At 54.1% G+C, this 25,172-nt stretch overlaps 1 protein-coding gene across 1 annotated transcript; it reads left to right on the top strand.

Annotated features, from left to right (window-relative positions):
* Positions 1-11,768: 11,768 nt before the first annotated feature.
* On the top strand, positions 11,769-23,801 carry RNF19B (ring finger protein 19B). Its single transcript, XM_075522595.1, has 9 exons — positions 11,769-12,462; positions 16,989-17,194; positions 18,854-18,998; positions 19,445-19,607; positions 20,280-20,394; positions 20,912-21,052; positions 21,386-21,593; positions 22,389-22,520; positions 23,024-23,801. Exons 1-9 carry the CDS (start codon positions 11,888-11,890, stop codon positions 23,496-23,498), a joined length of 2,160 nt encoding a protein of 719 aa, XP_075378710.1. The 5' UTR covers positions 11,769-11,887; the 3' UTR covers positions 23,499-23,801.
* Positions 23,802-25,172: the final 1,371 nt, after the last annotated feature.

Genomic DNA, 25,172 nt, shown 5'->3' with positions numbered 1-25,172 from the left:
AGGTAGCTGTTTGTTTAATAGCTGAGGTTACTTGAGTAATCAATAGTTCTCTGGTTTCCAACTGAAATACTATCCCTTTGGCCAAATCAGCATTTCTATCTTTGTTGTAAACCTGGCCTTAACTCTCAGCTCTGAGGGGATCTAGGTGCATTCCCAACCTACCTGCGCAGAACCCTGCTCCTTTTCTTTCCTCCTGCCAGCGTCGCTTTTTTTCTCTGAGGTTAAGCAAGAAGGGCTGGAAGCACACGGAGAAATTGCTGGAGCTGTTTGACTCTCTTTGGTCTCAGCCCCTCTCTTGGCTCTGCCCCAACAGCTCATTCTCTGTGCTTGCTTCTCTAAGGAGGGCAGTGACGACGGAGTCAATGGGATCCTCATGGCCAAGGGCATTGCTGATATAAATCCCAGTCCATGGGCTCTGGGAGAACTTGGCTCAGCTGCTGCCAGCAGAAGAAAAACTGTTCCTGTCACACAGCAGGACCTGTATCCCAGAGAACCAGGGCTGGAAGACAAGGTGCCCATAGTAAGACTCCATGGCTGCAAATAAATTTTCCTTGCAAACAGGCAAAGGCACCGACTCCCTGGAGCTGGATTTCCACTGGTTCCATCCCAGGCAGCCAAAGGCTGGGCTGTGGCTCTGGGCTCCAGTTTCCTCCGACTGAAGGAAGCCACAGGGTTTGTTCTGCTTCTGGGGCAGTTGAAACACCCTCGCTGTGCATTGTTAGCATCTCTGCACATCTCTGTTATTTCCAAACCAGAAAAGGTCACAGAGACCCAAGAGAAACCCACTTCCCTCCTTCACTGGAACTTCTCTTTCTGCCTTGCACATGCTTTTGTTGCCATCTCTTGCTTGCCAAATGCAGGAACAAACGCTGGGGTTTGGCAGGGCTCAGAGCCTTGGCTTGTCAGATGGGAAAGAGGCATTCTTGGTCCTCAGCCTGGGGACAGGGCTCTGCTCCATGTCCACTGCCAGGTTCTCCAGCTGCAATTTTGGTGCTCATCCCATGCTGAGAGCACTGTTCTTACGTGTCTGGGGACGGGCAGCACCCCTGGGTGCTGGGATCCTGCAGGAGATCCATGGAAAGTGGGCGGGAATAGCTGGAGCAGGACCCAGAGCTACGTGAACCCCAGCATGTTGCTGTGGCTGAGCTGCACGTACAGTGGGAAGCGCAGGAGTCAGCACTGCCTTGAGAGGCTTTTCCCCAAATATGCATGACAGCAGGGGGGCAGGGAAAGGCAGAGGGAGGCCATGTAAAGTCAGGCTGCCTCTGCTTTGTTTAAATAGGGCTGTTATTGCCAACAGTTGCCCCCTGAGAGACTGCAGGGCTTAAGCTGGGGAGGGATCCTGTAACTCAGAGACAGCTGGGAGGCACTTGGCAGCTACTGCTGTTTCAGTGGCAGGCACTGGACTTTTCCCGGTGCTCAGGAGAACTGGGATGGCAGCCCAGATCAGGGAGGGCAGGGCCGGGCAGATGAGAGACGGTCATAGCTGCTGCCTACCTGTTAGAAGGATGCTATGGAGCAACAGCAGGGCCTGATTTCAGAGAAACATTTGAGGTCTCAGTGCAAGCTGATCACCCCAGAAACCTCCTACTCAATTTTCTGCTGTGCACAGTCCAGCCTCCTCAGACAGCACAGGGGCTAGTTTGCTTAAACACTGGCTAAGGCAACCCACAGATGACATCAGCCCCAGGGAGGGAAGAGGGTTTCTCATGGTGGTGAAGGGGTGAGGGAGAGGAGGGAGGGAGAAGAGGAATTTCCTGGCTGTGGTAAAGGTGAGCTGTGTTTGAAGAGAAGTTAGAGAGAATGGGCTTGTGGTCATGGCATCAGGCCGAGGGAAGGAAGGGGTGGCTCAGCAGCAAACCTTGGCAGAACAAACCCCGTTTACCTTTCCGTGCTGGCCCAGGAATGAAGGACGCACCAAACCACAGCTCCCCTCTCCCCTTGCCCACCTTGTTCTGCTGCAGAGAGAACAGAGCACTGGGGGAACAGCCCTGGACTGAACCAGGCTGAGGTCAGGGGCTTGGCAACCAAGGGTCAGGCTGAGGAAAGATCTCATCTGAGACAAGGGAACCCTGATCAAGCTGATTTTCAAAGTGAGACACTCATACATTTCCCACCTGGTTAGTGCTGGCTCAGCCCTCTGGAAAATGACACGTTTTCCTTGCTGCGGGGCCAGAGGGCTGTGCTGGGAGCACTCTGCTGCTCTCCTTTCCCGGCTGCGGACGGGAGGTGCTGCTGGGAGGGTCCAGAATCATTCTTCTTTCCCCTTTTGACAGCTGTTGCTGGTTATGAAAATGGGAATGTTCCCCAGCCAGTTCTCGGCAGGAACTGCCCTTTCCAGGGCTGACCACATGGGCTGTTTCTTCCTCTTCCCACCCCCTGAAAGTAGTCACAGATTTGGGTATGTTCTAGTCTTGGCGAAGCACTGCCCTTCCCTGCTCCTCTTCCTCACACGGCATGCAGAAGAGGCCTGTAGCTGTGGCCTCTGAAGGGGGGATGTTTGTTCCTTGGCCTCAGATCAATACAATTTTTGAGTCAATTCTCTTCCCAAAGCACAAAGAAAGAAATAAGAAACACTGGGACCAGTCCTGTTGTGGGGATTTATACCCCAAGCTGTCAGTCTGCAAGTAAACCTTGTTCCTAGCACAGAGATCCTGACACCAGCTACTGTCCCCTCTCCCCACAGTGCAGGATGGAGATCACACCTTGCAGGGACATCACGGCATCTTGCAGGAAAGTCATTATTTCTTGTCACATCTGATGCAGAGGCCAAGCGAGTGTCCACAGCATGGACAAGGGAACACCGGGCAAAGCTTAGCGAAGACAGGAAGGAGACAGCAGGACTTATTGCTACTGGAAGCTGTGGGTGTCCAAAGCTTAGCAAGATTTGCAAAGGGGTCAAGCATCTCTGTAGGCAGCAAGACTGTGCAGAAGTTACCACCGATTACGGTTGCAGCAGGGTAGGAAACCCCGGGGTTCAGAGCTTAAGCCAGTTTCTAAGAGAAAAGAGCAGAACTAGCAGGAAAAGGAAATTACTCCATGCCAGCTTACTTGCACTGTCCACGCAGCAGCTAGCGTTGGCTACTCAGAGCACGCTGATGGCATGAAAATGGGTGGATTCAGGGCACATCCTACCCAGCAGGTTGAGAGTTCCTCAGAAAGCCCAAATGGTGCAACTGAGCTAACTCAGAAAGAAGTCTGGCTAATGCTAAGGTCAGTCTGAATAACTCCTTCCACTCTCTCTTCCACTTTTGTTGTGCGGTGAGGCAGGAAGCTGAAAACTCCCTGGCTGATTTTGGGACCCCAGGCAGAGGTCGGTGAGCAGCGACTGCCCTGGTTCTGAGTAACGGATGAGTGTGTTGGCACCGAGCCCCCTGTGCTCAGTTCCCTCCCTGACTCCTAATGGCATACGACGACAGAATTTCCTTGCTCTTTATTTCAGAGCTCAGGGAAAATTTCTGCCACCAGCACTGAGTTAAATAAAAAGTTGGTAAATTCAGGAGGAAATGCAGCTTCACACAGCAAGGCGCTAACCTTTGGTATTGCTTTGAGAGTTGGTTAAGTCAAATATGATAACTGGCTTGGAAATATCCTGATGGTTTTATGACCTTTAATAATGTCTGTACTTCTGTACCCAGACAAGGGTCACCAGATTGCTCCAAGACATGACCAGATCTCCTTAGAGGGATAAAGAAAGAATTCTCTTCCTGTCTTTCCCTGTCCTGTTGTGATTGCCATTGCTCAGTTTGTGTAAAGCACGGGAATTACCCCAGGCCAAAGCAGCATGGCTGGAGTGCTGAGCGCACCACATGGCCTGTTCCCACGAACCCCGGTTTGGTATAAGAATGATCTCTGTGTTACGGTGCATCTGGAGGTGCCGAGATGGTACATGTTCAGGAAACTTTGCCTTTGAGACAAAGAAGTGCAGGGTTGTTACTCAGGGGAAAGAAGTCCTCAGGAGCAGACGGCAGGGTTTGAGCCCCATGCTAATATTCTCCCAGATGGTCCTGAAGAGGCCTGAGATGTTCAGGTCTCTCCATGAGCTCCTGGCAAGTGAGGGAGTGTGGATGTGTCTCTTCCACTGCCAAGATGAAAACAGTCCCTTTCACTTTTCTTATTTCACTTTTACTGTCCCCAGCCCCAGTGCAGGGCTGTGAAGGTTGGGTGGTGGCTCTAAGAGGGTGTTATTTCACAGTGACCTTCCCATGGCCATTGCGGAAGGGGCTCCAGGTAAGGAGAGGCCCTGCTGAGGGCAGTCATACTCTCGTCCTTGGAAGTTCTGCTGAGACCTTTCTCTCCCCAGGTGTTAACTGGTGCTTTGTGGGACTGGAGCTCAAACCTTGGCCTCAAAGGCCAAGCAGCCGTAGGGACAGGCTTCAGCCACCACCTGCCCATGACAGCAGGTCCCCCTGGTGCTCAGTTCACTGGAGCCTTCTCCCATTAGCAGGTCACTGCGAGCAGTGGATTATACCCTGGCAACAGGGACAGTGCAACATGCAAGCCCCGAAACTGCAGCGCCTGTTCCACTACACAGCAAAATAGGTCGTGCATCAGCAAATGAAAAAGGACAGATGGTGTCTGCTAATACAGCTTAGTTTATGGCCTGCAGGATTAACTCACTAGTTGTCATGTCTGCAGAAAATAGGAAATGGGTGGGTCGGGTGGAGGAAACGTGTGGTGTGCCCAGCTATACCTGTGTTTGTAGGATGCACCAGCTGGAAAGGATGTCAGAGATGCTGTGAGGTTTTGAGATGCTGCTGAAGGGCTGCCAGTGTCTCTGTGGGGGTCTGGGCACTAGAGCTAGTGCCTTGTACCAAGCCTTCCCGTCCAGCTCCAGTTCCCACACTCCCACTGCAAAGGTCAGCACTGTAGGGAGAAAGATGCTGAGCCGTGCCGAGATCTCCAGCAGAGACAGGGACACCGTTTGTGGTCTATGTGCCAACAACGGCTCTGCAGGAGAAGCCCACAGCTTCCTGTCCTGCGCCAGCTGCCCGACAGCCTCCAGTTCAGCCTTTTGAACTCCCAAGCACCCACGTGTCTGCAGGAGGGAGACAGAAAGCTGAGGCAGAAGCCTCGGGTCTTTTCAATGCCTTCTCTATGACACACTGTTCTCCTTTCCTGGAAACCAGGCCAGTGCCTCACTCTGTTCTCCTTGCAGAAATCAAGCCCCGAGCCTGTGCTCTAGCTTCTCTGCATCTGCTCTCTTGAGGCAGAACAAACCCTTCCTCAGTCCTCTGCGAATAGTCCTCCTGAAGATTTCACCTTGATCCTTGCTGCCTCTGCTGCAGCCAGGTTTGCTCACATCCTGCAAGATGCTGAGCACCCTGAAAAACAGCTGCCATCAAGGAGTGAGGAGAGAGGAGAGACTCCAGAGCCAGTGCTAGGTTCCTGCCCTGCCACACCATCTCCGCACCTCTTGCCGGTGGCACCCGGCTCCCCCCACTGAGTCCCTGGCCACCACCGCCCTGGCACAGTGTGCCCCGGACAGGCAGCTGCCTGTTGCTATCAGAGGTGTTTGTCACCCCCACCTTCTTCTAGCCACAGCCAGCTGTCACAGGCACTGGGGTTTTCTCCAGTGACTAATTTGCCTGTGTTTATGCCAGCACCAAACACATAATTGTCTGTTTAACAACTCGGGTGAGGAGGGAGTCTGGCTGCTTACCTCATGCTGTAGGGATCAGACCAGCATTTTCCTGATGGCAGCACCCTACTGTGCTAAACCTTCTCTGTTATAAATCCCCTATCATTAAGGATAACAGGTCACCAGTAAGAGTGAATCGAGAGCGGGCATCATTGTTACTTCTATCGCCAAAGCTGTGCAGTGAGTGTGCAGGACAACAGGTGTATAAAGATATCAGAACAGCCTGTGCTTTTATTACAAAAGGAAATGCTTCTTTTGTAGAGGGGAAAAGCATGTCAGATTACTATTATAAGTAATTGCTTAACGCTCCCTACCTTTACGTCATTGCTGAAGTAGATGGTAGTTATCTCTGCGTCCCTGTTCGGGGTCTCCTTTCAATGCACGTGTGTCAGCGATGGGACCAAGCCCATGGCCCTTCTGGCTGGCTGAGCCCTGGAGGAGACAGGATGGTGAGCTACGTGGGCACACAAGCCTCCAAGTTCTTCCCCCTCAAAATCTCCCCACCTCCCACCTCTTTTATCAGCTGCTGACAAGACTTGCCATGTGTGTAGGCGGCTCCCAAGCTTACAAGATGATTCCCCGCTCCCTCCACCTCCATCCATGAGCGCGTTCAGGATTACGAGGAGGGGGAGCACAGCGTTCCTCCGTCTGCAGGCCTGTTCTGCAAGGGACGCACGATGCTTTCAGAGAGCTCCATGTGGTAACTCTCTCCCAGGATTTCACATGACAGCATCTTCCCTGGAAAGTCACAGCAAGGAGTGGAAGATTGCTGTGCTGTGCATGTGGGTGTTAGGAGAGAGCAGAGTGGGATGGGAAGATGGAGGGGAAAGAAGAGGTAGAGTAAACCAGAACAATCCTCTTGGAAGAGCCTTGAATTTCTGATCCCAGGGCTCCCATCTCCTGCCTTTTGCTCTTCATTTAAAAGAATGTCAATCCTTGTTAAGTCCAGCAGAGAAAAAGAGAGTCAAGCAGAATCATCTCTTCCTTCCTTGAACACATCTCAGGGGACCACGAGAGGCAAACAGAACATGAACTAACTAGATCAACCCAGAAAGTGTGTGCAGATTTGCACACTGGGGAGAGCCCTCCCCAGCCACCGGTGTCTTCCCTGGAGAGACATAAACGGCTGTTAATGACATCTCCATCTGAGAAATGATCAGAGTGCATGTCATTACAAACCAGTGTTTCCCCAGGGCCCTGGCAGAAAATGACCCCAATGAGCTTCAGTTCTTGAATACACAGCTGCTACCTCGTCAATGCAAAGCATCCCTCACCGTAGAGCTCAAAGCTCTCGGGGTTAAGCTTCGCTGCATCCCTCTGACAGACCAAGACCGCCATCCCTGCTCTGCACGCAGGGGAGCTGGGGCCCCGAGAGGAGGAGTAAGGGAAGCCCACATGCTCCTGGCATGACTCTTCAGGGCAGGGAGCTGGGACGAGAGCCCCCACTAAACCTCTGAGAGGTTTAAAACTACCTTTGTGCTACTTGGGTCTGTCTGTCCCTCTCACCTTCATCTAGAAACTGTGACTACGGCAACCTCTCAGGTTTGTCTGCAAGGTGTCACAGCACGGACCTGGCTGTGCCCCGTGGTAGGTCCTCAGGAGACAGACCCTTGACACTGTCATCTGCATTTTGGCACTGGTGAATCCCAATGCGACTGGATCCCTTTAACAGCCCTGGCTGTCCCACCCAAGCAGGGCCAAATGTCTCAACCTGCCCAGCGAGACCGGAGCTGCGTCATTCCAGAGTGCCCCTGTCTGGCAACAAGGAAGATTTCCTGGTGTAAAGCTGTTCCTCTCCTTCCCTCATTTCATCATGTCTGTGGCTATTTCAGAAAGCAGCAACATGAGCTGGATTTTCTCTAGACTCCATCTGCTCTGAAACACAGCCTGTGACCCATGAATAACTGCCTATCCCTGCCTGGGTAAAGAGGGAGAAACCCCAAGGAGCCCCATGTGCTTCTGGAGAAAACAGTCTGTTCCAGGGAGGGGTTCTCACCTCAGTGCCAAAATGACCTGCAGGTTTCAGGCAGATTGAATCGCTGTGTGTCCCAAAATAGCTGTTTCAACACCCCCCTGCACCCTGCAGGCCAGGGACAAGAGCAACAGGCAGTTATTTACCATACCTGTGCTATCTGGGTAACCAGGAAAGGGGGGGCAGGCAAAGGGGGACGTGGTAGGAGCTGGAGTTTCTATTTTATCGGCTGCAAACCAAAGCCCTCACGCCTGCCTGCCAGCACCCCACCGCAGCAATATTCCCGGCCACGGCACACCCCAGTCCCTCCATGCAAATACTCCCAGTCTGAGAGCTGAGTTTCACAAACCCTTCCCGGCAGCCAGCCTCTGCTTTCACTCTCTGAATTACGAAGGGGAGTTTTCATTACATCACCAGAGGCTCTTCCTCCTTGAAGCCAGTGACAGAGCTGTCACTCTGCTTTGTGGGGGTTTTTGGGGTGTGGGTGGCTGGGGTATTTCTCTGGGAAGTGGTCCTGTGCCTCCCAAAGGCAGGTTCAGCCCAGCCCAGCCTCCCCGGCTGCTCCATCCAGACTGGGAATGGCACCGGGCAGTGCGGGTCGGATCCAACTGGTACCTGGACAAAGCATGCCCCGCACTGCTGCTGGAAGCCTTCCTGGGAGATACGGCATTTTCAGGTGGTTTTAAAAGTCGCCTGTGCCAAATCCTGCCCTGATTTAAGCAGCGGGGTCGGAAGTCAGCAGTCTTCCAGCTTTCTGCCAGCGTAAGCACAAGCAAATTTGTCTGTCAGAGCTGGGATTTGCGGAGCGGTTCACTGAAGCGTTTGAAATCTTCCCCTTCCTATTTTTTTCGTTTTTTTGTTTATCTTTTCAAATATCCCTCAATTTATTAAGTTAATCAAAATACTGCTAAAGGAAACTTGGTCACAGTCTACCCCCAAAGGGAGAAGTTATGTGATTATAAAGGGCTGCTTATTCTGAGAGATAAGAAAAAACAATTTCTGATAGCTGGAAGTTGTCTAGCTTGCCGGTGGCATCTGCCCATGCCAGTGTTTGCCACCAGCTTGCTAGTGGCATCTCCGAGGCTGTTGCTAGATTGCCAGCAGTGTCTGCCTACACCAGCACCAGCTTGCCAGCAGCGTCTGCCCATGCCATCGCCAGCTTGCCGGTGGCATCCACCACGCTGTCGCCAGCTTGCCAGCAGCATCCACCAGGCCATCACCAGCTTGCCGGCAACGTCTGCCTACACCATTACCAGCTTGCTGGCTGCGTCCAACATGCCATTGCCAGCTTGCTGGTGGCATCCACCAGGCCATCGCCAGCTTGCCAGCGGCATCTGCCCATGCTGTTGCCAGCTTGCCAGTGGTGTCCACCAGGCCATTGCCAGCTTGCCAGCGGCGTCTGCCCACTTGAGCTGTGTCAGCCAGCTTGAGATGATCTCACTCCCAATCCGGTGACTTTCCAACCAGCCTCTTTCCTCCCCTCCCTGGCAGCCCAATTCATGCCCTCTCCTTCCCAGCCCCAGGTCCTGGCTGTTTTTTTTTTTTTTTAGTTTGAATCAAAACAAACTACCAGGTTCAAACTGCTCCCTAGTCAGGAACGTGCTGAGCTGGAGCCTCCGCTCCTGGCAAGGGCTATGGAAACTCACCACGGAGAAACACCTTAGGCACAGGGAACTTATTTTCAAGTAGATGGTAGGTCTGGACCATGGCAGGGTCAGGACAGTTAGAAGTCTATCTCTGAGCTCCATGAAAGCACTGAATTCCCTTAAACATATAAAGACTGGCAAGAGGTCTGCGCAGCTCAGGAGCAGGGAAGATGGCTCTGAAGTCAGCGTGAGCCCTCAAATTTACCCTGGCCTCCCCCAGCCCTGTTTGTATCATGATTCCTCATATAAGGGAATGAAGAGTCATTTCTGCCCCATCAGCACGTTGCAAGCTGATGCCTTTCCCAGGGACTCCAGATGGTTTTGCTCTCTGTCTCTCTGTTTGTGTCTGCACTACTGGTAATTCAGGCCTGTCTCACATTAGTTTTTGAGATGAAACCTTCCCACAATTAGTTACAGTCTGTGCTCTTGCGCTGCAAAGGACGTAGGGCTGAGCTGTCAGGGTGCTGTCTGGGAGATCCGTCCCACACACAAGTCCTGTTCAGGTTTCTCTATTTCAGTCAGGAGTGTGATTTTTCTAGTGAAATCATCAAACCCAGACAGTCTCTGCGACAGCCATTTAAAGATGCCTCATTCCTGGCCCGTCTCAGACAGGACTAGCTAATTTCAATAGAATCTTGGTTTACACCAGTACAACATCTCTCCTTTCTTTCTCTGGCCTTCCTTTCCCACTAGTGAAATGGGAAGAGGATCCTTTCATGTGTCAGTGCACTCCAGGAGCTCCACATCAGAAGCATCAGAGAAATGCTAAGCATTTTCATGCCTGCCCATGACCTGCCAGCCTGCCAGGGACCAGAGCTCAGCAGCTCACACTGCTCAAGGGCAACACGCTCCACAGACACCCTTGTAGCATCCCTGCCTCTCTTGGAGCAGAACTGTTTGGCTCCCTTGCTAAATTAGCTCACTAATAACAATGTTCTTGATCCCGGACGGGAATTTAACACTCTGAAGCCAATCCTAAGTGTGGTCCAAAACTTCCAGCTGGGCCAAAGCCATGTGCATTGTGGCAGGAATGCCAGAGCGCAGCAGAGGTTAGGGAGAGCTGACAAATGTCTGGGGATCATAAGCTCTAGGGAAGGTCTTGGGTGCAGCAGGCATCTTCGGATAAGCACTAAGTGAGGGTGTATGGCAGGCACAGAATTAATGAACAAAAGTGCAGGGAAGGTAACAGGAGAGCTGAAGGGTATTAGGAGAGGAGGAGGCTTCATTTGTGTGCTCTTATGCAGGTGATTTACTCCCTCTGTGCCTTCATTCACCCCTCCATCAAATGGGGAAGCATCATCATTATCTCTGCTGTACAGACAGGCACGGGGTCTTTGCCTACAGCAAGTCAGGCAGCGCGAGCACCGACACCCAGGTGCTTTTTGACTGTCAGCCTGGGTTCGGTTTGCTAAACGTTGTTCTCCATCCCAGAGGCACTGAACGGGGCCCTGCCGGGAAGGAGCCTGGTAATAACCATGCAAATAGGCTTTGCTGAGAGAAATTTCAGGAATGGTGATAGCTGGAAGACAGTGATGAAGCCACACTTGTCTTGTCACACGAATAACTACAGTCTGTCCAGGCAGAAGCTGACAGTCTACAGGGAAAGCAGCCCCTTCTGTGCCGAGTTAACATGCACTTCATAGACACAGCAGATCTTTCTGCTTCACCTCCCCTGCATAATAAGAGGCAGCGTCCTTCCTGTTAGCTTATCTGCCTTTGAACGGGAGACGAGGTTGGCAGACCCCTGTGGGCATGGGGGAACCCTGGAAGGAAACGGAGGCTTTTAAATTTCTGCATGACTGTAGTTAAGAATGTGGGTTGTAGTTTCAGTGCCTCTGTGTGAACCCTGCACTCGGGGAAGAGTTCCTTGGGTGACTAAATCTCCACATGACTCTTTACAAATGTTATAAAGGGGGGCCACACGGCCAGGGACAAGATGCCCCAGCAGGATGAATTAATTTAGAGGGGATTCCTGTGGTTATAGACCCCCCCCCCCTCTCCAGCAAGAGACACGTTAAAAAGCAAACTGCCCCGGGGGAACAGCCCCCCACCCGCCCTCAGGGGAGCACCAGGCCCCTTCACAACCTACCATTAGCGCCAGGCCTGGGACCGGGAGGGGGAAACCTCTGGCTGGGTGAGGCCAGCAGGCTCCAGGCAAGCCCTGCGGCCCTGTCAGTGCCGAGGGCGGGACGCTGAGGGGAGCCGGCGGCGCTGATGGGCGCCGGGGTGCTGAGGGGAGCCGGGCTGTGGAGAGGAGGGCGCAGCACTACCGCGCTGCCCCACGCCGCTGAGGTACTTCAGAGCCACTTGGGGCACCGCTGCCGCGGGCCGGGGCCGGGGCCGGGGCCGGGGATGGGGATGGGGATGGGGCCGGCCATCGCCGCCCGCGGACTTCGGGCCCGCCCGGGGGCGTCGCCCGCAACTAAAATGGCGGCGCCGGCGGCCGCGCCCGCTGACGGGCGGGGCGGGGCGCCTGCGCAGTGGGCGGGGCGGGCGCGGCGCCGCACTCACTCGGCTCCGGGGCCGCTGTCGTTACAGCGTGGCGGAGGCAGCGCCCGGCGGGACGGGACGCCCGGACCCCCCGCCGCGGGCGGATACCGTCGAGTGGCAACCGCCGCCCCGGTAGCCATGGGCTCCGAGCGGGACTCCGAGTCGCCGCGCTCCTCCTCCATCCACTCGGCCGCCGCCAAGTGCCCGAAGCCCGGCCGCCGCCGCCGCCTCTCCTTCCAGAGCGTCTTCTCCGCCGCCGCCGCCTCCGCCGCGGGCGGCCGCCGCCGCGCCAAGGCCGAGCCGCCTCCCGCCGCCCCGCCGCCGCCTCCCGCCGCCCCGGCGGCCCCGCCGCCCCCGCCGCCGCCGCCCCCGCCGCCCCCCGAGGAAGCGCCGGTGGTCCCGGAGGGTGGCGGCGAAGAGGAGCTGGAATGCCCGCTGTGCCTGGTGCGGCAGCCGGCGGAGAACGCCCCGCGGCTGCTGTCGTGCCCGCACCGGTCGTGCGGGGCCTGCCTGCGGCAGTACCTGCGGATCGAGATCACCGAGTCCCGCGTCAACATCTGCTGCCCCGAGTGCAGCGAGCGCCTCAACCCCGCCGACATCCGCCGCCTCCTCCGCGACTCCCCGCACCTCGTCGCCAAGTACGAGGAGTTCATGCTGCGCCGCTGCCTCGCCGCCGACCCCGACTGCCGCTGGTGCCCGGCCCCCGACTGCGGGTGAGTACCGGGGGGGACGGGGCGTCCCGGTGGGGTGTCCTGGGACAGCCTGGGGAGGGGGGACCCGCTGTCCCCACAGGGTGCTGCCCCAGCCATCCGTCCTGGGATGGCTCAGGGAAGGGAGACCCCCGCCCCGGTGGGGTGCTGCTTGTCCCCACCAGGTCCTGGGACAGCTGGGGATGGCGTCCCAGCTGGGATGGATGTGGACCCGCTGTCCCGGTGGGATGCTGCTCGTCCGCAGCAGGTCCTGGGGATGGCATCCCACCTGCTGTCCTGCCGGGGTGCTCCCCGTCCCCACCTGGGTCCCAGGACAGCGCAGGGAGGGGCGGCTCGCCCCCAGTGGGGTCCTGCTGCTGATACACACTGCTGGTCCTACTGAGTCCCACGAAGAGCCCTCATTGCGGGTGTTCTTTGCTTGTCAACAGTCTCTTCAGGACAGTTGATGGGCCCTGGGTACCAAAACGACACTCCGTCTATCCCTCCTACCTCGCTAGAGCACTAGGATTTGACCTTGGGGATTGTGGAAATACAGACAAATCAGATACAGGTGATAGGACTTGAAGGGGGTTTTAACTGAGCCATCGTTTCCCTCATTTAAAATAAACCTTTTTTTCCCGCACAAATGGGAAGCGTGGAGTTTCTGGGCGCGTGTATCGCTGCGAGCTGTGGGGACAGCGCATGGGGACAGCCTGCAGCTTCCACGCTGGGGAAGAAGGAACCGTAAACGGTCACTTTTTCCCAGTGAGGACGTGAATGCATGGCACAGAGGAGTGGCGTTGACTCGTTATCCATTGCTGAAGTGAGGAAATGTCTGTCTGTCCAGATGTCAGCCCAGCCAAGCTTGATGACTTTGTAGTTATCTGCGTGTTGCTTTCATTTTCTCTTCTCTTTTCTTTCAAACGAACTCTGTTAGGTTTCTATTTGAGCGTAAGCCAAAGCTGCCTGGAAAAGGGCTTTGTTCAGGACACTTAGAGAAGTGCTGGGAGGTTTAGCTAGAACTCGGTTTGGATTGCAGTTCTGGGTAGCGAGAACATGAAAGGAAAGTCTGACCTAGCAGTCGGAATGGAAAGTGTGGTGGGAGGGTTTTGAAGATTTAATCAGAGCTTTGTAATAGCCTTCCTATGCAAATCGGTTAACCTGGCTCAGGTTACCCATTTCACAGCCTCTGAGCATCGCTGTATAAGGGCTTGCTCCTTCAGAGGGCAACGTTAATAGCAAACAACAGCTTTGCTCCTTTCTGAAGCAAAATTGAGTGCTAGAGCTTGATATTTCAGTAGCGCTGGGGATAAGATCAGGGAGATAGAGCAGGTTATGCTGCCCACAGAGCAATACCAGAGGGAATGCCCCTGCCGTTAACCAGCTAGAGAAAATCTGGTACCTGCTTACCAAATCTCAGCGCTTTGGCTGCTGTGATATTTATCTGTATTCAGGAGAAGGTGTAAACGCAACGTACGTCACCCAGGCTGTCTGGTTGGAAGGAGCCGGCCCCAGCATGGCCTGGAGGGCGTTGTCTCTTTGATAATAACCCATCCGGAGTCTGATCCGGCAGTTGCTTTGGGGAGTTTGGGCAGACTGGTGTCACACACAGCTCTTGGTGTGAGCAAAAGCCTCCTCTTTGGTTAGGCTGTTAGCAAGGAGAGCCAGACGACGTGCACGGGCATCCTCCTCTGAGCTGCCCAGCAGAAACAAGAAGTGACCTGGCTGTTGGAAACCAGGCAGCTCTCGTGGGTCGCTGCGGACCGGTGCTACTAGTGTGGCCGTAGCACTTGAACAAAGGCTGTTGGAATCAGCCCTCCAGCAGTGAGAGGAATTAATTACCCTATTCATTCTTCCCAGCGAGCTTGTGTCTCTGTGCTTATGTAAAGTCAGGGTATGAATTATTTACAGCGGGCTTTCCCACCGTAGTAGTGCCCGAGTACCGAGCCAGAGCGGGAGCGTAGGGCTGGGGGCACGGCGATGCTCAGCGCTGGGTGTCACCCACCACCGAGGTGACGGCAGCGAGGGGCTGCTGGGCGATAGCAGACAAAACCCTGGGCGTGTGGCACGCAGCATCCTGTGCCTTCCGTGCTTACCGCAGTCTTTCGTAAATGAAAGAGCTTGGCTGTGCTGCTGGGGAGGAGGAGGAGGACCAACACAACACCGCTGCGTGTTGCCATGGAAATGCCGGTCAATTGGTGCGCCATCAATCGCAGTACAAATCATTTTCTATGTTTGCAGCTTTTTTTTTTTTTTTCTTTTCCCCCCCTGCTACAATCAGGTGACGCTGCTGTCTAGTGTTTGTCACACTGCATCTCTCCTAGAAGCTTGGGAGGATAACAGAACCTTTAAAGAAACGGAGCTGTGTAGGCTGAGCTTGGTGAATGAGGCTGGAGGCAACTGGTGAGGCTCTGACTCCTGCGGAGCAGCAGGAGGAGGGACGGAGGCAACTGGTGGCCATCCAAGGAGTGGGCTGGGAACGATGCTCTGCGATTCCTGGGGTCCCAGGAAGACGCTTGCTGTCGTCGCTGCGTGGGGAAAAGTCGGAGTTTCCCTTTTCGTCTGCTGGGGTTGAGCCTGGAAGCGGCTGTTTAACGCAGTGATGTGTCAGAGGTCAGGTGAAGAGGAGGCATGCGTTGGCCGTGCAGATCCTGCCGTGGCTAATCCTAGGCACATCGCTTCGACAGCCTCTGTCTAGTTGACCTTGAATTCGGAGATGTGTTCTTTCTTTTCCCTAATAGACAGTCATGTAGTTTGTTTCCCCACAGCTGTGGGCTTGTTCATGATATTTGTCATTTCAGCTCTAGGAATAAAATATAAATGGTGATGATTTTAATTTCTTACAGAATTTGCTCGAGTGTTTAGAAAAACCCTACATTTTCAAGTGAGGGGTTAATTTGGAGCATGGGTTTGCTTAATGTGTTACACTGAGCTTTCCTAGCCCGCTGTTATGATTTGAAATAGCAGTGTGTCGTAACACAGCTGGTCAGATGAAGCTTTTTGTTTGGTTGTTGTTGTTTTTTTGCCAGGGGTAGGTCTTTGGCTGCATGATAGTGGCAGGGTAAGAATGCTTAGTGGGATCTTCCCTAGCCGAGATGCGTAGGAGTCAATGTGGGTCAAGTTTGTCCCTCCCAAACCCCCAGACCATCTGTATCCCATCTCTCCTCCAATATTGGCTTCACATTCAGGAGTGCGCAGCCGTTGATGCACGCGGAGATTCTGTAGTCGTGCCTCCCAGCCCTGCGCTCGGCGCAGAGATGTTGTTTCTTTGGCGATTATGTCGTACCCTGGCAGGATGAAGTTGCTCAAACTCCCACGGGATATGAATCATTGTGGTATGACACATTCAGCGGTTCTCACGCCGCTGCCTCTGAGAAGAGGCAATACAACTACACAAGCTGTACATATAAAACCTTAAATAGGAGTTATTCTCCTCTGACCGCTAACAAAAATACTGCGGGTGATCCACAGAAATACCCTTTGCCGTACCGGTGTCGCAGAACTGGAAGGCGCTTCTGGAATTGCTCAGTTCAGCCCCTGCCAGCGGAAACAGCCTCATCCTAGATGGCTGTAAGTCAGGTTTCCTATAGCGGTGCTTGGTGGTGCTCCTTAGACTTTTGTGTACACAGCACGCTTCCTTCTGGAAGCATCGCACTCGTATCAGAAAAAGGGAGCTGCTTGAACCTGGCCTCCCTCTCCTGCATGTGCAGTTTGGTTTTACTCAAGTTTCGGCTTACTCCGGAGGCAGAGCGTTGTTCGTCACTGCTCTTTAAAAAAGGAAATTCTGTGGAGATCAACAAGAGATAGCTGCACATGGATAGCTGCACATGGAAACCCTTGTTGTTCCACTCTTCTAGAATCATTCAGTTGTAGAAGTGCCCAGGACAACCTCCGCTTTCCTAGACTCCTCTGGGTCATATAGCATCCACCCGTATGCCTGTCCTAAGGAACCGGGGTACGCGTGTTTAGCCACAGGTGCCTAGAAAGAGCGGTGTGAGTCTGTTCTAGGAGCCTGAATCGGCAGAAACAGCAAGCTGTTAGCTGGGCACACTGGGCAAGACGAAGCTGGTCTGTGCGAATTGGCAGTGAGAACTGCCAGCAGTTATTGAGGAGAGAATTCAATATCGTAAGCTGTCTGTATAAAAGGTATCTGCCCCAAGTAACCCAATCAGCGCTACTTAATTTCAGGCCCTGCAGTGCAAGCCACAGGACTGGAGAGAGCAGGAATTTGTCTAGCGTGCGGGCTGCTGTACGGACAGCGATGGGAAATAAGATGAAAGAAATGAGATGGGAGAGGTGGGCTGATCGCCTGCTCTGCTGACCTGCCCCGCAGGGCAACGTCGCTGCAGGCTTCAGGGGTAAAGCACGTGTTGCTCGGCGTAGCCCGAGATCTCGCTGCAGCGGCTCTTCAACCAGCTGCTTTGAGCAGAGCAGCTCAGGCAGCGACAGCCTCCCGTGCCGCCCCTGGGCAGGCTGAATTAAAAGGATCGCTGGGCTGTCGCTTGATAACTTTGTCTTTTACTAATTCACCCGGTGTCTTCCTTCTCCAGTTATGCGGTTATTGCCTACGGCTGTGCCAGCTGCCCCAAGCTGACCTGCGAGAGGGACGGCTGCCAGACGGAGTTCTGCTATCACTGCAAACAGATATGGCATCCCAACCAAACCTGCGACATGGCCCGCCAGCAAAGGGCTCAGACGCTCCGAGTACGGACCAAGCACACGTCAGGCCTCAGTTACGGCCAGGAATCCGGGCCGGGTATGGATTCACATGTTTTTGGTTACTCGGTGCTGCAGTTATGCCTGTGAAGCTGAGAAAGAGCCACCTGCGTGCAAAACCCCCGTCCCGTCAAAGCAGGGGGGTGTTAGTGCCCTGCGGGGAACGCTGCTGCGTGGCACAGCTGAGGGGCTCCAGCAGCCGCGGGTGAGAACAGCTGTGGAACTCGGAGTCGTTTCCCCTTCTCGTGTGCGTTAGCACAAATCTGTCGGGCTCCTCCAAGAATGCAAAACAGATCAGTAGGTGATGATGTGCTTTGGGTCCTTCCGTGTCACGGCAGCTCCCCTCATCCGCCCCAGCTAGGCTTGTGGCTGTTTTGATCTTGGGTGTTCTCACTTCTTGCTGATCTAAACCCTGAACAAATAGGCACTGCTTAGGCTTGCCACTTCAAATTTGCCTGCCGTGGTAGTAAGGAGTAGCGTTCATGCCTAGCTGAGTGTGGGGAGCCTCGCTCCCTGCGCTGTTAGGTGTTAGTAATGTCAGGTACAGAAAAAATGCCAACCCACAGACTCCTACGCTGCCTGGTAGGAGCTGCTGTGTCTAGTGAGTTAGCGTTCGTTAAAAATAACTGTATTGACTGGAAGCGGGCAGTAAGGCCATTTTGTAAAGTCCCGCCCTACCCCCAAACAAACCCCCCTGCTTTTCCTTCTGTGTCAGGAGTTAAAACGTTTATACGCTTACTTAGAACGGAGCTGTCGTGGGTGGTTCAGAGGTGGCTTAGTGGTATGTCGAGGTTCAACACGCCCCAGTGAGAGGTCCCTGATAATGGACAGCATGGATACTACCACAGCCTGCGGTACAAACCAGCAAGTAAAAAATAGTTTCTGAGGTTTTACACCCTTTTAAAGGAGATCCCTGCCAGGAAGAGCTTAGCACTTAGCCACTGAAAGAGAGGTTCTTGAGACAGTGGTTTTTCCCCACCCTGTTCTTGCCGGATTCAATGTAGTGATTAATAAGGTGCGAGCTGGGCTCAGCAGCTGGATTTCATATTGCCGAGCGTTGCAGAGGCTGCCAGCAAAGCCCTGAACCAGTGCGCAGCCATTGCATAACTGCGATCAGATGATGCTCGAATTAAGGAAGAGGTGAAGGACCCTTATCCTGCTCTGCCAACAGCAGACTGGGGACTGGTCAGCCTCTGCACCGGGCTCCCGTGTGCGGCTGCCGACCTGCTTCCCCTTCTGGCTGCTTTTGAAGGCCAGGTTCGGAGTTTCTCCGATGCCGCCTTCTCCCAATTGTTCTGTTGTTCTTGGCCCATGAATCACCTTAGTGGAGCAATTTAGTAATGGTTCGTTCTTACGCTGTTGCCTTGGCTAGCACAGGGCAGGTATGACTTGTTCCCAGCATTTAAGCATGTTCTGGAATACATCCTGTTCGAGACGAGAATAAGCTTTTAAAGTGACTGCTGTTCTCAGTCTCTGCTGTCCAGGCAAATGGCTTTGGTGGGATCTACCTCATCAATATTACCTTCTTGCCTTGAAGATAAGCTAAAGACACGACCATCCCCACTTTATCTGTGATTAGCGAAGGTGTTCTGCCCGCACAGAAAACAAGGGTTTCCATCCATAACGAGAACCCCCTCGTTGATTCTTCATACTCGCAGCACAGAGAGTCCCAACTCAATCCCGTGCTTCCTCCCCATAGCTGATGACATCAAGCCGTGTCCGCGCTGCAGTGCTTACATCATCAAGATGAACGATGGGAGCTGTAACCACATGACCTGCGCGGTGTGTGGCTGCGAGTTCTGCTGGCTGTGCATGAAGGAGATCTCGGATCTGCATTACCTCAGGTGAGGAGGGGAGCGGCACGCCTGGGTTCCTGCCGGTGGGGTAGCACACGCGTTGGAGGAGTTCACTTTGTGTGTTGGCCTTTCATCCTCCTGCCTCTCCAATTAGTCAGCAAAATTATCTTCTTTCTGACCCAAAGAGCTGAACTTTCTTCCCACTGTATAGCATGAGGATGCTCTTCCACACCAAGAAAAGCTCCTCCCGATACAATTGCATTTGAGAGCTCTTGGCATACTGGATATTAAACATAGAGCCGGTGGTGTGATAATCACCTTGATGAGCAAATTAATCTTGATGGGGGGGTGAAAAAGAGGGGAACCTTTTTGTGTCGTCTGCCTGCTTCCTAAGTTTTGGGTTTTGTTCATGTGGAAGTTGAACTTGGGGTTCTCGGGAACGCTTAGGCATTGCTATGGTGTTAATGTAATTTTTTTTTTTGCCTTCCATTAAGCCCCTCTGGCTGTACATTCTGGGGCAAAAAGCCATGGAGTCGTAAAAAGAAGATTCTCTGGCAGCTGGGCACATTGATTGGCGCTCCTGTAGGCATTTCCCTCATTGCTGGCATTGCCATTCCTGCTATGGTCATTGGCATCCCTGTGTATGTCGGGAGGAAGGTAAGCGTGGAGAGTACAAGGTTGGACTTGAGGGATCTGGGGCTTTTGGGGCGTTCTCTGTACTCGAGGCATGTGACCAGAAATTTAGAGCTGATACGAAGGGTGGATCTTTTCACGGAACCAAAATTCAGTTGTCTCCTCTAAGCCTTGTCTTATCTTTTGGGTTTTGTGTGGGGAGAGGGAAGGTGGTGGCTGATAGCCCTTCAGGCTGAAGTCCTCTCAAATGCATTTTGCATCGCTCTCGCGCCTCTGCCTTGAACCAGGAGCACCCAAGGAGAAACCTGGTCCCTTTTTAACACATCCTGCGATGATGGGCTCTGTGGGACAGTGGCTGGACCCTGAGCATCGCACTTTGGCTTGCATAAGTCACTCGTGTGTTTTGATGCTGACCTGCTGCCCCAAACTGCATGATGCTGTTGTGTGTCTGTGCTGATAAAGAAGCGTTGAGAGGGAAGAAATGGCATGTCAGCTCTATATTCGTAGCTGCTTCTTTTTCTTAAACACAGACCCACCTGCTAGATCTGATCTGTGAGGAGATCTGTGGTCAAGATGAGGTTCTTTAAGGGCTAATGCAGCTGACAAAGCTGTAAAATCACAAGCTTATTAATGTCTTCTGCTGGTGTTTGCTCGTGGCCAGGCTTTGTTCTCACCTGGTGCTTCTCCTTCCATCAGATCCACAGCAGGTATGAGGGAAAGAAAACCTCTAAGCACAAGAGGAACTTGGCCATTACTGGTGGGGTCACCTTGTCTGTCATTGCCTCTCCGGTCATCGCTGCTGTCAGTGTTGGTAAGTGGGCACAGTCCCTTTCCCAATGGCCAATAGTCACCGAGACAAGCGAGTAGCCCAGCCCTGTGAGATGGGGGTGGCCAAAGGGCAGTTTGCAGACTGCTGCTGTGCGCTCTTCTGGGCACATCCCTCCATTTCACATCCAGGCTGCACGTCCTCATGTGCTCGGGTTGGCCTGGAGCCAGCACAGGGCTTGTCTGGAGCACCGGTCCCCTGTGCCACAGCCCGTGGTGGAGTCCCTTGACACACGGAGCGGTCTCTTACCCATGGACTGGTTTGGTGGTCGATGTCTTGGGGGTTCAGCCAAGGTTGTCTGTGCTCTTGGGGTTCCCTCGTTCTGCACTGCAGTAGCACAAATGAAGGGCTCCTCCACTGCCTGTCTGCGAAGTTGTGAACTAGGACCTTTAAAAGCAGCGTAAACACAACTGAAAGAGTCCCAACCCCAAAGAGTCCTTTCTGTCTGCCCAACGCAGCTCAGCCTTAAGCTCCTCTTAACTCGGCGCATCCTACTCTCCAGGTATTGGAGTCCCCATCATGCTGGCTTACGTCTACGGTGTTGTGCCGATCTCACTGTGCCGAGGTGGTGGCTGTGGAGTTAGCACCGCCAATGGAAAGGGTGTGAAAATCGAGTTTGATGAAGATGATGGACCAATCACAGGTAACGTGATAGCTGGTGAAGGGAAGGGGGTGAAGCAAGACCCTGTCATTGCCTCTTGTAATGAAATGGTAGGGGGTCTTAACATTTCCCAAATCTGAACATCTGTCTTTACCTGGGTTTGGCTAGAAGCAGTTATTTGCTTCAGTCTTCTGGTGGTCGGCTCTGTAGCTCTCAAAGCAAAATCTCAGCTCTTCCTTGCCCTGGACGAGGCCGGGAGGCGGTCTGAGACGAGACACGCGCTGCCTGCTGTCTGACCCCCAGCTCTGCCAGTGCCATCACAGAGCCGAACGGTTCCCTTGCTGATTCTGGTTCCTGTGCTCTTCTTCCCCGCAGTGGCCGATGCCTGGCGAGCCCTGAAGAACCCCAGCATTGGCGAAAGCAGCATTGAGGGGCTGACCAGTGTGCTGAGCACCAGCGGCAGCCCCACCGATGGCCTCAGCGTGATGCAGGGCAACTACAGCGAGACGGCCAGCTTCGCCGCCCTCTCGGGCGGTACCCTGAGTGGTGGTGTCCTCTCGGGAGGCAAGGGGAAGTACAGCAGGTAACTGAACCGACGGGCACAGCGAGAAAGGCGTAGAGGCTCCCAAGGCCTGTGTTGGTTGAGCAGGCTTATTTTGGGGAGCTTTCCAGGACTGTGAGCGGTCCTTCTTTGAGTTGGGAGTCACGTCCTAGTATTTTTTTACTTCTTGGTCTGTTGTAGAATAACCAGTCCCAGCAGACCAGGCTACTTCTGGAGTCAGTGCTAGGCTGGTTCTTGCAAGGAGGACAGAAGATAAACAAGTTTCTGTCCCTACTGATCACCTTGAAACTGCAGAGCTGATGCTTCGGGTTAATTGGGAGCGGCGCGGGGATGCCTGCGTGGCCTGCTTAAAGATCTTCCCGTCCTCTGATCTCAGCCTAGAGGCTTTGATGCTTCCTGTTCTCCAGTGGCCTATAGCAAGCAGGGTCACTGCTTTCCAAGTCAGGAGGTTACACCACAGTTTTCCTCTAAACTTGCCTGTGAGTCAGTTTGCTGGGTAATTAGAGACACGTGTTGATACGGCAGCCAGGATATAATCATGGCTGTGTGCTAGATCTGTGGAAACCGGTTCTTTGCAGGAGTTGCATGAGTCATAGATATAAACACAACTTTACCTTCGTCATGGAAAACAGAATGGGTTTACCTAAATGGAGCCAAAAATGAGACTAAATGAGAGGAACCATTGGGGTTGAACTCTGTCATGCTGAGCTGGGCCAGCATAGAGGGCCTCTTGCTTTCCCATGATGAACAGCAACTATTGGGTGCCCGTTGGGGACCGTCGAAGGCATTTCTGAGGAATCCTCTTCTTTCCTGCAGGCTGGAAGTTCAGGCAGATGTCCAGAAGGAGATTTTCCCCAAAGACTCAGTCAGCTTGGGGGCTATCAGTGACAACGCCAGCACTCGAGCCATGGCTGGTTCCATCATCAGCTCCTACAACCCCCAGGACAGGTAGGAGGACATGCGATGGTGAGAAGAGTGTTGGTAGTGGGTGTCCTGGAAAAATCTGTGCTCTGCAAGGTGCTGCTGTGGGTGGTGAGATGACTGTAGTTGCAGCAGCCTGCTCCTCTGTAGCTGGCAAGCGGATTGATCCTTTTACTTGCACAGAAGGACAACTGGGGACAATTTGGGAGCAGCTTTCATGTGTAATGTGAAGGCTGAGGAGGGGATCTGCAGCCCAGGACTCTCAAGGTCTGGTCCTGGCTGCTTGTGGGGACTCTGGTGCTTTCCCAGTTCAGGTCCTGGCTCAGGCTGGGGATGATCTTGGTTACTCTTAAGAGGCCTTAAGGACAGCAGCGAGTAGTGCTGTTTCCCAGATGCCGTGGGGTGATGAGCAGCATCTTGCTTGTGTTTGGGAAACGTGATCCTCCCCGGTACAGCGACGCGGTGCTCGGTGGTGACCCAGTCGAACCCAGTAACTGGACCCAGTAACGCGAGGGTGCTTGTTTCTGCAGGGAGTGCAATAACATGGAGATCCAGGTGGACATCGAAGCCAAACCCAGTCACTACCAGCTGGCTAGCGGCAGCAGTACAGAGGACTCTCTGCATGTCCACACCCAAATGGCAGAGAATGAGGAAGAGGAGGAGGAGGAGGAAGAGGAAGAGGATGGTGAGCAGGAGCAGACTTGCAAACACCAAAGCTGTGAGCAAAAGGACTGCATTGCCAGCAAAACCTGGGACATCACCCTGGCCCAGCCCGAGAGCATACGGAGCGACCTGGAGAGCTCCGACAGTCAGTCGGACGACGTGCCAGACATTACGTCGGATGAGTGCGACTCCCCCCACTCTCAGACTGCAGCAGCCTGCCCACAGACCCCCAAAGCTAGAGGTGCCGAGAGCCCAAGTGCCCACCTGAGCCACTGTGCCCAAGCCGAGGGCTGCAGGCTGGATGAAATAGTCAAACTGGAGTGCATCGAAGCCAGAGTATGAAGCGGCCTCCTGCTGAAAAGCACAGTCGCCGTCATTGCATCTTTTGGGGCAGGGTTGTGTCCGTGTTGGCTTCTGTTTGCGATTCTCCAGCTGGCTCCCCAGCCTCGCCTCGGGGAGCTGCTGTTTCTTACGTGACAAAAAAGAAAAAGGAAAAACAAAAAAAAAAATCCCCCGCCCTCTTTTTGTTTTAATTTATTGGTTCAAGCTCTGTGAGGTGTGTAAGAGTGTAAATATGTACGTGTGTCTGTATGTCTGCAAACATCCTAAGGGACTATTTGAATAAAGACTCTGGTTGTCGTTCGACTCGCATCCAGCTCATCCTTTCCGGAGACGTACAGTGAAATCCTCTGGCCGCCTTTGCCCTTTGTTCAAGCGTTTGTCAACACTGCTCTAGCCCAAGGCATGGGGAAAAGGGGGGTATCTCCTCTTCTGCCTCTAGAAAGTGTGGTGTGGCAGCCTTGTTCTGTCTGCAGCGACGCCGAGGACGGTGCTCGTGCCACGCAGGGCTGCAGTGGCTGGACCTGCTTTGTCCTGAAGCTGTAGCAGGGAGAGGACTCTCTTCTCCCCCCTCCCTGTGCAGCAGGGCTGCGTACAGGTTAAACGAAGGGAAGGAGGGGGACTAACGCGGTGCTGAGCCAAATTCCCAGCGCTGCTGGGTGTAAGGGATCGGAGGAGGCTGAGGGCTGGGCTGGCAGCTCGGTCGGGATATTAGGGACAAGTGTCTTTGAGCCTCTGCCTGGACCAAGCCCTTTCCCAGAGCAGTCCCAGGAGCCAGGGCCGCATTGCTGTCTGCCTAATTAAATTGTTGGTGCCGTGAGGCTTTGCAAAGAGCTTTGCAACGAGCATTGCTTAGCAAGGATCTCCCACGCGCGAGGGAGGGCTCTGCTGGTGTGAGCAGAGCTGGGTTGCTCTTCCTCCAGCCGCCTCGGTCAAGCCATTGTCCCCAACCCCTCTCACTCCGTCTCTTGCTATCAGTAACTTCCCTGGAAGCTTCGTTGGGGTGATTGCCATCACGCTGGCTCCTCTGAGTCACCTGGGAAGTTGGCACCAGCCCTCACCCCTCTGCTTTTCCCTCTCTCTGCAGGTCCGTCCCTGGTACCTGATGGTGCTGGTATCTGCCCCGTGGTCCGGCAGCATCCACCCCGAGGGGCTGCCCCTTCCCAGACCCCCAGCCCGTGACCTCGGACCTGTCTGGCCACATCCCAGACTGCTGCCGTCGCTTTAGGGTGGACCAACCCGAGCGTGCTGGCAAGGTGGAGATGACGGTGATGGATGGGGAAGGGGATGAGGCGGCGCGGCGTGGCGTATCGGCGTGGCATGGCATGACACAGCATGCCACGGCACGGCCGCTGCCTCGGCAGCAAGGGGAGGACAGGGGTGGGGACAGGGCTGTGCTTCCCCTCGGTGGAGGCAGGCGAAGGTGGAGTTATCCCTTTGTTCGTCCTGGGGAGCTGGTCCGACAGGAATTGGAGTAGCAGTGGGGTGCAGCAGGCGAGCGGCTGCGGTGGCCTGGTCCTGCCCGGCCATGCGGGGACCCCAATGGATCTGGCTGCCAACCCCGGGGCTGAGGGCAGGGCGGGCGCTGAGGGCATCGAGGGGCTCTGATGGCCTGATCCTGGCCCGGTGAAGATGTGTCGAGCGGGTGAGTCCGGGTCTGGCGTGGTGATTGCGACA

This window comes from Mycteria americana, chromosome 21, assembly GCF_035582795.1.
Source record: "Mycteria americana isolate JAX WOST 10 ecotype Jacksonville Zoo and Gardens chromosome 21, USCA_MyAme_1.0, whole genome shotgun sequence".
In the NCBI taxonomy this organism is placed as follows: domain Eukaryota; kingdom Metazoa; phylum Chordata; class Aves; order Ciconiiformes; family Ciconiidae; genus Mycteria; species Mycteria americana.
The sequence above is the reverse complement of the archived record's forward strand: the minus strand, read 5'-3'. Positions and strand labels throughout refer to the sequence as shown.